Source organism: Mycteria americana (assembly GCF_035582795.1).
Source record: "Mycteria americana isolate JAX WOST 10 ecotype Jacksonville Zoo and Gardens chromosome W unlocalized genomic scaffold, USCA_MyAme_1.0 Scaffold_32, whole genome shotgun sequence".
NCBI lineage: Eukaryota > Metazoa > Chordata > Aves > Ciconiiformes > Ciconiidae > Mycteria > Mycteria americana.
In genome coordinates, this window is record NW_027445438.1 from 920,416 (window position 1) to 933,955 (window position 13,540).

Consider the following 13,540-nt stretch of genomic DNA (forward strand, 5'->3'; position numbering starts at 1 on the left):
CCTGTCACAACAGGCCTTGCTAAAAAGTCTGTCCCCTTCTTTCCTATAGGCCCCCTTTAAGTACTGGAAGGCTGCTATAATGTCTCCCCAGAGCCTTCTCTTCTCCAGTCTGAACAACCCCAACTCTCTCAGCCTGTCCTCGTAGGAGAGGTGCTCCAGCCCTCGGATCATTTTCGTGGCCCTCCTCTGGACCCGCTCCAACAGGTCCATGTCTTTCCTGTGCTGAGGACTCCAGAGCTGGACGCAGTACTCCAGGTGGGGTCTCACCAGAGCAGAGCAGAGTGGCAGAATCACCTCCCTCGACCCGCTGGCCACGCTTCTTTTGATGCAGCCCAGGATATGGTTGGCCTTCTGGGCTGTGAGCGCACATTGTTGGCTCACGTCCAGCTTTTCATCTACCAGTACCCCCAAGTCCTTTTCCACAGAGCTGCTCTTGATCACATCATCCCCCAGCCTGTATTGAAACCAAGGATTGCCCCGACCCAGGTGTAGGACCCTGCACTTGGCCTTGTTGAACCTCATGAGGTTCACCTGGGCCCACTTCTCCAGCTTGTCCAGGTCCCTCTGGATGACATCCCGTCCTTCTGGCATGTTAACTGCACCACTCAGCTTGGTGTCGTCTGCAAACTTGCTGAGGGTGCACTCGATCTCGCTGTCAATGTCATTGATGAAAATATTGAACAGCACTGGTCCCAGTACGGACCCCTGAGGGATCCGTAAACATCCCAATCGAAGAGCTCTAGCTAGAATAGAACCCTATTCTTTGGGGTTCAGATACCTTTGTTGAGCAGTCATAGACTCGAGTACAGTTCCAATTATAAGCATTAGGGACTCCTATTCTGCTTGCAGTCAAATTTGAAGGTAAGATTACATTTCTATTCTTCTCTTTTGATCGGTCTCCTATCCAATCTATGCACCAAGGAGTTGGTTGCATATAATGCCATTCTCCTTCCTCAGCAGTCTTCCAAACAGAGGGGAACTGCATTCTCCAAGGAAATCGATCACAAGATTCTGCTGCTTTAACTGTTCCTGGCTGTTGTGTTTCATTAATGTGCCAACACAAATTCTTAGATTCATCTCCTAAAATTTTCCATTTTCCCAGTCCAAATACCTTTTCTTTTTTAAACTGAACTCTAATATTCCTGTCCCATTGGTCAGCATGGTGTCAAAAGTCCCATTTAAATCCAGAGTTAAATCCAGAGTACTGCTGACTTCGGTAACGGTAAACATGCTGTGGATTCATTGTGGATTCTCCCAAAGGATTGCACAAGTTGAAGGACTAAATTGCTATGACACCTGTACATGAGTTGGTAAATCAGTAAGACTAATTCCAGTTTTAATTTTGTCATGTTTGGACCTGTTCACACACAATGTGCTATAATTTTTCTGAATATAAATCACTATAACCAGTAAAACAAAAAGTATTATTATAACCACTACTAAGATTGCTTTTATATACCCTATACCTTGATGCTGCCTTCTAATATCCCAAGTGCAATTCATTAAGTACGAGAAAGTGTTAATTTTAAAGGTCCTGTTTCTCTAGAAGTCCATTGCTTCCACTCCAGAGATGGTGCTTTCTTGACTCTCATATAATGAATCCAAGAGTCCACTCCATCCACTTTTACTGCACTGTAAGTTTTCAATAACACAGCATATGGTCCTTTCCATTTTTCCTTTAGTGGCTCATCTTTCCAAGTTCGAATGTAGACAAGGTCTCCTGGCTGAAAAGGATGGACAGGCGTGTCTAAAGGCAAAGGTGTCCTCTGATTTAAATACCTATGTAACAAAGATAAGATCTGTGAAAGAGAAATTAAATACTCTTTAACTGTTTCCTGTCCTTTAATGTACATTTGATCCTCTTTTATTGTGAGTGCATTAGTAGGATATAGTTTTCCATACGTTATCTCAAAGGGGCTTACTCTTTCTCTGATTCTTGCGGTTACCCTAACTCTCAATAGGGCCAAGGGTAGGGCTTCTACCCATTTGAGGTGAGCTTCCTGACATAATTTTGAAATTTGCCTCTTAAGTGTCTGGTTCATTCGCTCTATCTTTCCACTGGACTGAGGTCTCCATGGGGTATGGAGGTCCCATTTTATCTTCAAAATTTTTGATACTCCTTGTACTACTTCTGCTATGAAATGAGGTCCATTGTCAGAAGATATTCCTTCTGGAATACCAAATCTAGGAATTATTTCTTTTAACATTATTTTAATTACCTCTCTTGGTGCGACAGGGGAAAGCTTCAGGCCAACCAGAAAAAGTATCTACCAGGCCTAACAAATATTTATACTGGTTACATCTAGGTAACTCTGAAAAATCTATTTGTCAGTGCTCCCCGGGCGTCATTCCTCATTTTACATTTCCTCCTATTGTTTTCTTTTCCACCTTTGGATTGTTAGCACAACATATTGGACATTTTTTTAACACTATGTCTGCAATACTTTGCATTTTTGGTCCTATAACATTTTTTTTTGCAGTAAGGACCAATGCATCTGAGCCCATATGTGTTTCTTGGTGTAATTTCTTTAATACAAATTCCATTGTCCTTTCGGGGATTAGAAGTTGTTTTAAAGGTGTCTTCCACCATCCCTGTTCATTTTTAATTCAATCCAATTGTTCAGCTAATTGATCTTCCTTTTCAGTGTATTGTGGTGGAGTTAGATCTAGACGACGTCCTGGGATAAAAATTCGACCTTTTCAGAGCTGCTTCTTTTGCAGCTGTATCTGCTTTCCGATTTCCCCTGATTATATCACTGTTCCCTTTTTGGTGTGCCCTGCAATGAATTATTGCAACTTTCTTTGGCTGTAATACAGCTCGTAACAATTTCATAATTTCAGTTCCATATTTAACAGGAGTTCCTTGTGAGTTTAAAAGTCCCCTTTCTTTCCAAATTGCCCCGTGAGCATGGGCAACTCCAAAAGCATATTTTGAATCTGTGAAAATATTAGCCTTTTTCCCGGTACTTATTTCTAGAGCTCGAGTTACAGTGATCAATTCCGCCTTCTGGGCTGAAGTATTATAAGGCAAAGATTCGGCTTCCAAAACATGGTCTCTGGTCACTATTGCATATCCAGCACATTGCTTTCCTCCGGACATGAAACTGCTTCCATCTGTATATAATTCTAAATCAAAATCAGAAAGAGGAGTATCCTGTAAATCCGGTCGGCTGGAATAAACTTGTTCGATTGTTGTCAGACAATCACGTTGTAATTCATCTTGTTCTGAGATCGGCAGCAAAGTCGCAGGGTTTAAAGTGGCAGATATTGAAAGGGTAACATCATCCTGCTCCAGCAAAACAGCCTGGTATTTGGCCAGCCTGCTATGAGAAATCTAATGGCGCCCCTTGTTTTCTAGGAGAGAGATCACAGCATGGGGTACAAACACGGTCATGGGTTGTCCCAAGGTCAGTTTCCTGGCCTCTTCAATTAAGATCACTGCTGCAGCAACAGCTCTCAGACAGGCAGGCCATCCTTTACTGACTTCATCTAATTGTTTAGAGAAATACCCCACAGGTCTCTTCCAGCTTCCCAACATTTGAGTTAGGACTCCTAAAGCCACCTGTTGCCTCTCATGCACATACAGCTGAAAGGGTTTTTCTAAATTTGGAAGTCCTAATGCAGGAGCTTCCATAAGTCTTTTCTTGATTTCATCAAAACCCAAGTCTTTTCTTGATTTCATCAAAACCCTTTCGACACTCAGCAGTCCATTCAAATAGTCCCTCCGGACCCTTGATGGCAGCATATAGTAGTTTAGCAATCAGTCCAAAATTAGGAATCCACAACCGACACCATCCAGCCATACCCAAGGTCCCTCTCAGTTGTTTTTTTTGATGTAGGTACAGCAATTCTACAAATTGCCTCCTTCGTCTCTGCGCTCAATTTCCTCTATCCCTGCGTGATTTCAAATCCCAGGTATCGAACTCTATCTTTTGCTATTTGTGACTTTTTTTTTTTTGGAGACGCGATATCCTGCAAGTCCTAAAAAGTTCAGCAAACTAATTGTAGCTTCAAGACATTCACTGTAATTGCTTGAGCCAATTAATAAATCATCAACATATAGCAACATGGTTATGTGTCCATTATTACCTTGCCATTGTTCCGATTCTTTTGCCAATACATTACCAAATAACGTTGGGCTATTTTTGAATCCTTGTGGTAGTACAGTCCAACATAATTGAGTCTTGCGTCCGGTGGTCGGGCTTTCCCATTTGAAAGCAAAGATGACCTGACTCTGTTCATCCACCGGAAAGCAAAAGAAAGCATCTTTTAAATCTAAAACTGTAAAATATATATTATTTTCAGGGATGGAAGCAAGTAAAGTATACAGGTTTGGCACCACAGGGTGGGTATCAACTGTTCGAGTGTTAATTTCCCGCAAATCCTGTACCAACCTATATTCTTGAGAATTAGGCTTTCTTACCGGCAAAATGGGAGTATTACATTCCGATTGGCACTCCCATAATAGCCCATGCTCTAAAAAGGAGTTAATGAGTGGTTCCAGTCCTTTCTGCACCTCTAATCTGATAGGGTATTGTTTCTTTCTTACCGGTTGGGCTTCAGATTTCAACTCAATTTTGATTGGGGTAACGCCTTTTGCTCGTCCCGGTTTCCCCAATGCCCATACCAGCAGTATCACTGCATTCAATACTTCTTTGGGAATGTCTGCATTTTCATCCTTTTCACCTTGAGTCAGCAGACACACTTGTGCTTTCCAGGCGTTTTCTGGGGGAATGTGTAGCTGTACCAAATTTTCAGAAAAAGTTATTTGTGTATTTAATTTGCACAGCAAATCTCGCCCCAGCAATGGCAAGGGGCACTCTGGCATATAAAGAAATGAATGAGTTACCGTAGCATTTCCAATAGTACACTCCATTGGTTGTAAGAATGACCTTAGAGTCTTTTTCCCGGTGGCACCAATTACACTAGTCTTAATTTTACTTAAAGGTCCTTTACAATCAGTAAGTACTGAGTGAGTTGCTCCACTATCTATTAAAAAATCTATTGTTTTGTTCCCCAGCTTTACTGGAACCAGAGGATCGGCTGGGGAAACTTTAATAAATTCCTTTGGTCCCCTTCAATCGGATCCTATCTCTGCCAATACCTCAGCAGCTGCCTCTGTTCCTCTTTCCTGATTATTCGAAAGGCGTGGGCAATCTTTTTTCCAGCGGCCCTCTCACTTACAATACGCACACTGATTTGCTCCTAAAGGAATATTACCATGACTTTCCCCAGTATTTCCACGATTTCCTCCTCTACCTTGAAATCCTCCTCTAAAGTTTCCTCTGCCTCTTCCTCTGCCTCTTCCTTGTCCTTCTGACAAGGCGGCCAACAAGGAAGCTTGCAATTTTGATTTCTTTTGTTTTTCCTTTTCCTCTACTTCATCCCGGTTATTATAAGCTTTGTAAGCAATTGACAACAATTGGGATATTGTCATACCATCAGCACCATCCACTTTCTGTAATTTCTTTCTAATGTTGGGTGCTGCCTGACCAATGCACAACACATTAAGAAGTCTAGAATTATTCTCATCTTCGGGGTCCAAATTAGTCCACTTCTGAGCTGCTTCACGTAATCTTTCATAAAAGACCAATGGAGGTTCTTCATCTCCCTGTCGTATTTCATACAGTTTTGCCCAATTCTGTGGTTTCTGGATTCCATGCTGGATTCCATATAGAATATATTTTTGGTATTCTCTTATTCTCTGTAGCCCTCCACCAGTGTTTGGATCCCACCCGGGATCCCTCCTTGGGAAATAGGTGTCTATGTTAGGCACTCCTCCGTGTTCCTGGGTTACTCCTTCTTTAGCCTTTTCTACAACTGTTCTTCTCTCCTCTGTAGTAAACAAATATTCCAAAAGAGCTTCCTCATCATTTTCCTCTGTACCATTCCTTTTTGTTTTACAGCTTGTACAACAAGAATTGCTATCCTTTTTCTTGACCAGATAGATACCATTTTGATATTTAGAACCCACAAATCTACAACTTTTTTCTAACTTCCCAATCATTTCTTAAGGCAAAGAACAAATCTACATAAGGTATTTAATCCCATTTTTCAGTCCTTCGACAGAATAACATCAATTGTAATATAGTATTGTACTTAATAGATCCATTTTCAGGCCATTTTTCACCATCATCCAATCGATATTGTGGCCACCATTGATTACAATATCGTTTTAATTTATCTTTTGTCATGGGGTCCCCTCCAAATTTATCCCAATATTTCAGGATGCATCCTAAGGGAGAACAGAGGGGAGTCTCCTGAGAAGTAGCACTGCCCATATCGGTACCGAAAAAGCCTATTCTTCTGCCGCGTATCCTTCCGTGATACGCCTTATGCAGTACTCTTCTGCTGCATATGCCTTATGCAGTATTCTTCTGCCGCGGTATCTCTCTTTGATACGCCTTACGCAGTATAAGTATGCTACTTCCCAAAAAGACTTCTCCCTTTTCCCTTGGTCAGAAAAATACCTCTTTTCCAATAGCGTTGTACCATTGTGTCGCTTACCGCCCGACTGCAGGAGAGGAGCCGATGGAGTCCCCGATCAACAGGTCGGTGTGCGCTGGAGTCCACTCAGTTCTCTTCCCCGTGTCGGGTACGGCAAGACGAACCAGGCAAGGCTGTCAGCGCAGTCCCATCTGGGTTGCCAAAATGTTGTCCCAAAAATCGGGGTTCGTTTACCCGGTGTGCAAAATGCCAATATACACACAGAGCAGAGGTATTTTATTGCATATTTGCACAGATATGGGTGCCTGTCTCAAGACAGCACACCCACCTTTCAAATTAACAGTTATTTATACACAAAGCATTAACATATTCAACTTCCTAATATGTATGCAGTATTCTCCTATTAGATGATTGGTTAAAATCTCTTTGCCTAGCATGTAAATTAGTACCCATGCTTAGTTGTTGTTCTTCAACCTCATCATTTGAGTCGGTGGTATAATTGGGGTAGGTGGTCCGTGAGTCGGTGGTTGTGATCTCCCCCTGCCAGAATTACCTTTCCCCTAGTTTCCTGCCTTTTTTGGCAGATCTAAGCAGTTCTTCATGGTTTACTAACTAGACTAGTAATACATCAGTTACACTTCTGCTTTCAACAGCTGCATCCTGCTTATTAGCCAAAGGTACATTGTCTAAGTTCCTATGGAGATAGGGTAGGGCTCTACAGTGGATTTCTATAGCAGCATCAACATTATGTGAATTGTATACTTACATTTGATTATTACAACATTGATAACACACCAATGTTTTGGCTACTATTGAGCAGTGCTCCCACAGCATCAAGGCTGTCTCTCCAACCCCCCCCCAACCCCCCAAAGGCCGGTAGGCTGGGGGTGGGCAAGAGGTTGGGTGGGGACACAGCCAGAACAGCTGACCCTATCTGACCAAAGAGATATTCCATACCATATGACATCGTGCTCAGCAATAAAAGCTAAGAGAAAGGAGGAGGCCCTACTTCCCAGGAAATGGCTGGACATCGCCTGCTGATGGGAAGTAGAGAATAAATCTTTTTGTTTTCTTTTGCTTTCGCACGCAGCTTTTGCTTTTTTTGTATTAAATTGCCTTTATCTCGACCCACGAGGGTTTTTTAATCTTATTTTCTTCCCCCCTGTCCTGCTGAGGAGAGGGAGTGATAGAGCAGCTTGGTGGTCACCTGGCAGCCAGCCAAGGTCAGCCCACCACAGTTGTTTAAGTAGGATTTCAATGTGTTATTTTCGTAAGCTGTTAGTCATTTAAATAATGAGCATAATTTGTTTTCCTTCAAGGTACTGCTAAAAATAAACATGAGGTAGTAATTTACTTATATCTTTTGTTGAAATGCTAGAACAGCCCATTTTTAAATCCTGAGATCTTGTTGTATCCCACAAAGCCAAGAGGGGTAGTCTGAATCTAGAATACCTTGCAGTTGCAGTAAAGTGTTCTGGTGATAAGGAAAATAGCAGATAGGTATAATAAACCATAGAGGTCGTTTCCATAGCCTGTGAGTGATTATGTTCTACTGCTGCAGGCAATGTCTTTCATATGAGACATAAAGCTACTGTCTTTAATAGCTTTTGGTCATTATAACTGCTGTGACACTTTATTAAGCATCGAGAGTTCATCCTAAAGGCCTGGAATACTTTCAAATCAAACTGAATTGCTTTTGTCTGTTGTCCTTCCTCTAGCCTTTTTTTTTGTGGCGGGAGAGGGTTTTTTCTAGTATTTCTCTTCCATGGTAGCTTTTGTGCCGCTTTGCAAGTGGTGAGGAAACCACTCTGTATTATTAATCTCATACCATCTTGGCATTCTTGCTGTAAGCAGGCGCAATTCAGAGTTATGCATTTGAATCAACATTTCGCCCAGAGTGTTATCCTGACTTACTGGGCCAAAAGACTTCTTTTTTTCTCTTCCTGTTCTCGCCATTTATACCCAATGCACTATCATATGGAGTAATTTTCTTTTCTTCCCAGAGAAGCCTCCTGCATATTACTTGTTCCTTCCTGCCCTCCTTCACAAGAAGGAGACGGAAGAAGAGTTGTCTGTTTTCTGGGGAGGTTCTTTCTGTTGTATCACATAGGGTAGGGCAGCTCCTGCCTAGTCCTTTTGTCAAAAGGCCGAGCACATTTCTGAAGTGCTCAGCCTTAAGCTGTATTGGCCATCTTCCTCCTCTTTTGCTCTTCGTGGGATGTGAGGGAGCAAAGAAACTGTTATTATCCCATTTTTTTCCCCTCACCTCATTAGAGAGTGAGACTCCAACTATCTTTTCCACGAAGTTCACTCAATGTGGGGATGGAGAACGTGGGGAGAAGGAACAGCAAATCTAGAAATCTTGGTATGGAGGACAGGTGAGAAATGGGATGGGGAAATGCAGCAAAATTACAAGGGAATTTTTTGAGGGGTTCTTGAGGGCTGTTGGGCACAGAAACTTTGATAGCTCAGAACTAAATGAAGAGGATTGGGTCTTAGTGAGGGAGCAGATGAATTTATTGAAACAATCTATCAGTGGAGTGAAATTGGAGACTAATTAATTGGAAGCTTTTGCAAAATTCATTGGATGCATCAGTAAGTAAGTAGAAAGTGCAGATACTTTTTTTTTTCTGACAGCATGTGAATAAGGATTTCCAGTGAGTTAGTTTATTTTTCTGTTTAGTAGTGGAATTTGTATTTGGGAAGCTAGATTCAGAGATGTTCTGTATTTTCTGGAGATAGTAAAGCAGGTATAGAGAAGGAATGGGGAGAGAGTAAATTAATGGGAGAAATACATTAAGAATGGAAGAAAGCTGTGTGACTAAAATTCTAGTAAGCTTCAATGTGAAACGAGACTGCTTTACACGCTAACAGCTAAATTTGGGTGAACCTGAAAGTTAAACACAGCCTCAGTATATTTAATGTCATTTTATTTTTATTTTTTTAAAGAACCTGTGAAGCTTGGTTTAAAACAAATACTAAAGCAGCAGAATTTAGTAATGGTGCCAGACTAAATGATACCTGGAATATATGCAATATATGCTGTTTCTGGTTACCTGATTAATTTTAGCCTCCTCTTCTTTCCCTTAAAAAAATTAAACAAATCCCTTAAACAAATGCCAGATTCTGCACCTGGGACAAAGTAATGCCAGGCACAAGTATAAATTGAGAGAGGAGTGGCTGGAGAGCAGCCCCGCAGAAAGGGATCTGGGGATGCTGGTTGACAGTAGGCTCAATATGAGGAGTCAGCAGTGTGCCCTGGCAGCCAAGAGGGCAAACTGCATCCTGGGGTGCATCAAACACAGCAGAACCAGGCAGTCACAAGAGGTGATTATCCTGCTGTATTTAGCATGGGTGCGGCCTCACCTTGAGTACTGTGTGCAGTTCTGGGGCCCTCAATTTAAGAAAGATACTTGAATGCATCCAGAGGAGGGCAACAAAGCTGGTGAAAGGGCTGGAAGGCATGTCCTATGAGGAGCAGCAAAGGACTCTGCGTTTTGTCTAGTTTGGAGAAAAGGAGGCTGAGGGGTGACCTCATTGCTCTCTACAGCTTCCTGAGGAGAGGAAGTGGAGAGGGAGGTGCTGATCTCTTCTGTCTGGTATCCAGTGACAGGATGCGTGGGAATGGTTCAAAGCTGCGTGAGGGGAAGTTCAGACTGGACATTAGGAAGCATTTCTTTACCGAGAGGGTGGCCAAACACTGGAACAGGCTTCCTAGAGAGGTGGTTGATGCCCCAAGCCTATCAATGTTTAAGAGGCATTTGGACAATGCCCTTAATAACATGCTTTAACTTTTGGTCAGCCCTGAATTGGTCAGGCAATAGGACTAGATGATTGTTGTAGGTCCCTTCCAACTGAAATATTTTATTCTATTTGATTCAATTCTGCCCCTGCACTCCTCTGGGCTTGTGGAGATGGGCCTGTTTATGGGCTGCTGGCTCCTTTTATGGGCCTGGGAGCAGCCGTGGCAGGGTATTATTCAGCTCCCCCACCTGCCATTGTCTGTCTATGCTCATTTGTGGGTGTACAGATGAGATTTTATCACATAACCTAACACACGCTACTTGCCTGTTGTTAAGTTTTGTTTTTTAAAAAAACCATAAAACAATAACAAGACTTACAGTGCTGAGCGCATTCAATGTTTCACATTAGACTGCATTATATAACAGTTATTTTATATGAACTTCATTTAAAGCTTCATTAGAAGTTTTTATACACTTCTTTTATACACTTTTTTTATACACTTCTTTTATACACTTCTTTTATACACTTTTTAGGCACCTCAAAACCCAGATCCATTTAAAGTGCAACATCAAGGCAAACATAAAACTCTTCAGTGTTTGTTCCTCTTTTGCAGTAGAGAACCACCTGACAACTTCAGTTACTGAAAATACATTTCACTCTGCTTCTGGCAACTGATAAGGAATTTTCAGATATTATTTAATGTAGATTAGTTTTCTTTCAACAATTATGCTAGCATCTTGAAACAGGGCAGAGAAAATGCATTATAGACACTTGTCTGATACTTCTGTGCTTTGCACTTCAGGTAGTCATTCAATTAATTTTTCATTCCTTTATAATGGATTATAACCTTCAGCCAGTTTATCTACTGAATTATGACCAGTTATTTTAAATTTAGGTTATGTCTAATGTGAAGTCTCAATCTACAAGAGGGAGAAATTCAGTCATTAGTTTTAGTAATTTCCCTGCATGAATTGCAAGAGAAACAAATGGAAGTCAACTAGAAAGTGACAGATTTTATGAAATAACATACTTCAGATTCCATTTGTACTAAGCATTATGACATTTTAAAGTTTACCCTATAGACTTTCTGATACCAAACACCATTTTGTAGAGGTCAGATAGACAGGGGAAGGTAGAAGTAGAGGAGTGTACACTTGAGTTTTTACTCCTTGCTCTACATTTCAAAAACAATCCACCCAACTACTCTTATTACAACAGGTTCAAGCACAGTTTAAGGTGAAAACAAGCAAATTGTTTTCTTTTTAAAAGTATGAAGGTGTTTAAAAATCAGAGGAAATTGAGAAAAGTGAAGGGCACATCACTGTGCTTTGGAACCTTTGGTCTCCTTGTGACTTACACAACTAATTCTGTTCATAAATCTTATGATGGTGCATTTCTAAGCATCTACACTTCTAGAAAGGTCTGGTGTTTTGTCGAATTCAATAAGAGCTTGACATTTAAAACTCTACTCAAAATATCAATGTTACATTTTTGCTCAATAAATTTAGCACCAGTAGGGAGTCTGTCATGCATCTGCAAGTAAAATTATTTCACAAGACTAGATCTTGTTAGAATACTCATATCTTCTTTTTGTGAAATGCAAAAGCATTTAAGAACCCTTGTAGAGTTGCACTGCATGTTACAATATCTGTAAGATCTCTCTAAACCTTTTTTACATCCTTCTACTTTCAGACTCAAAACATCATGTATGACATGATTTCTGACTTAAATGAAAGAAGTGAAGATTTTGAGAAGAGAATTGTTACTCTGGAAACTAAACTGGAAACTTTAATTGGTAGCATTCAAGCTCTCCCTGGACTGATTAGCCAGACAATCAGCCAACAACAGAGGGATCTCCTCGAGGCTCAGATAAAAAATTATAAACATGTTGCCTACAGTGCTGAGCGATCATGGTCTTTGTCAAGAAGAAGGAGATCCTCCTCCACAGCACCACCGACTTCATCAGAGAGTAGCTAGAAGAGAATAAGTTAACCACAAAAAAAAAGACTTTTTGCCATCATATGGTCAATATTTTAGCTTTTATTGTAAAGCCCTATGGTTCTAATCAGTGTTATCTGGGTTCTGATGTCGGAATCCTGGAAACCTGGACACAACATTTAAGGCCAAAATGAGTGAAAACTGTTCCCCCCCCTCAGATGCACAGTGAATGCACTTCTTATTGCTATATTAGATTGTTCCTCCTGTAATTTCACTAACTTTTTATTCATGCACTTCAAACAAACTTTATTACTACAGTATATAATAATAATAAAAAGGTGAATTTCTGCACATATTTGCTTGGTTACTTGGACTTTAACAGTTAAAAAAAAGCTCATGATCAAAAGGCTTAATTCTAAAACTTTAAGAAACAAAATTCAAACCTAATTATCCTCTCAGTATAAAAACTCATTCTCTAAACTGCACTGGAGGGGGGGAAATAAAAATCAAAACAAAAATTAAAAAATAAGTGTTCACAAACAGGTCCATTCACCATGCTTAAAACTAAGTACATTAATTTAAATAGTATTTTTAAGTTATATTTAAGTCTTTGCAGGATCAGAATAATAAGTTCACAGCATAATATGCTTGCAAAATGCTCTGCAGATCTTTATTCTGCAAATCAGTATCTATTGTAAGTCTGCAGATCTTCCCAGATAGGCCTGGGCAACTCAGCTTTTCTTTACCTCCCACAGCTCCATAAAGTTTGCATTGATGCTGAAGGAGCTTCATTATCTAAAAGTTAAAGATCCAGCTTAGGAGCTCTGAACACCTTCTGGAAGCCCATACATTTCCTCATGAGCTATTTAAAACTTTTGGCTACCTAGACTGGGTGCTCTGAATCACTGTTATCATTAGAGGTCAAAGATAGGGGATAGGCTTATTGTTTTCCTGCTGTTCAGTTTTTAAGACTCTTTCCATGTCAGATCATACATGGACATTCAAAGGGATGCATTAGATACTAAAACAATATTTAAGCATAAAATAAATGGTTTAAATGAGTGCCTAATATTTAGAATAAAACCTGTTACCCATATCAGTTCTACAAATGCAAATTGCCTGAAAGCTCTTTTCCCCTCATTAATTTATGAAATATTCTCAATAAGTTTTATCTTCAGAAAGAATATTTTCTAATTAGTAAGTTTGTTCTCTCCGTTTATCAAAGTTGTTGTTCATATTGTTTCTTCTTTTTTTTTAAAAAGGCAGAATAAAAAAAAAAGCAAGCACCTCCTTTTGGCCTTTCTACTCCACCCTTCTCAAAATAATTATTATTTGGAATTATAATTATAATTCCCTCACCACTTAAAGAGGGAAATGGAGGAAAGAGCTAACACTGCAGTGTCTCACTTTT

At 40.4% G+C, this 13,540-nt stretch overlaps 1 protein-coding gene across 2 annotated transcripts in view; it reads left to right on the forward strand.

The window, feature by feature from the left end:
- The window catches only part of LOC142403051 (small conductance calcium-activated potassium channel protein 2-like), a 98,799-nt gene extending 86,451 nt beyond the window's left edge, over positions 1-12,348 (forward strand). The window contains exon 8 of one of the 2 annotated variants that reach the window (XM_075489186.1): positions 11,884-12,348. In XM_075489186.1, the coding sequence (XP_075345301.1) occupies positions 11,884-12,168 (285 nt within the window). In that variant the 3' untranslated portion in view covers positions 12,169-12,348. The remainder of the gene's footprint in view (positions 1-11,883) is intronic. The other variant, XM_075489187.1, reaches the window with a different exon arrangement.
- The last annotated feature ends 1,192 nt before the right edge of the window (positions 12,349-13,540 follow it).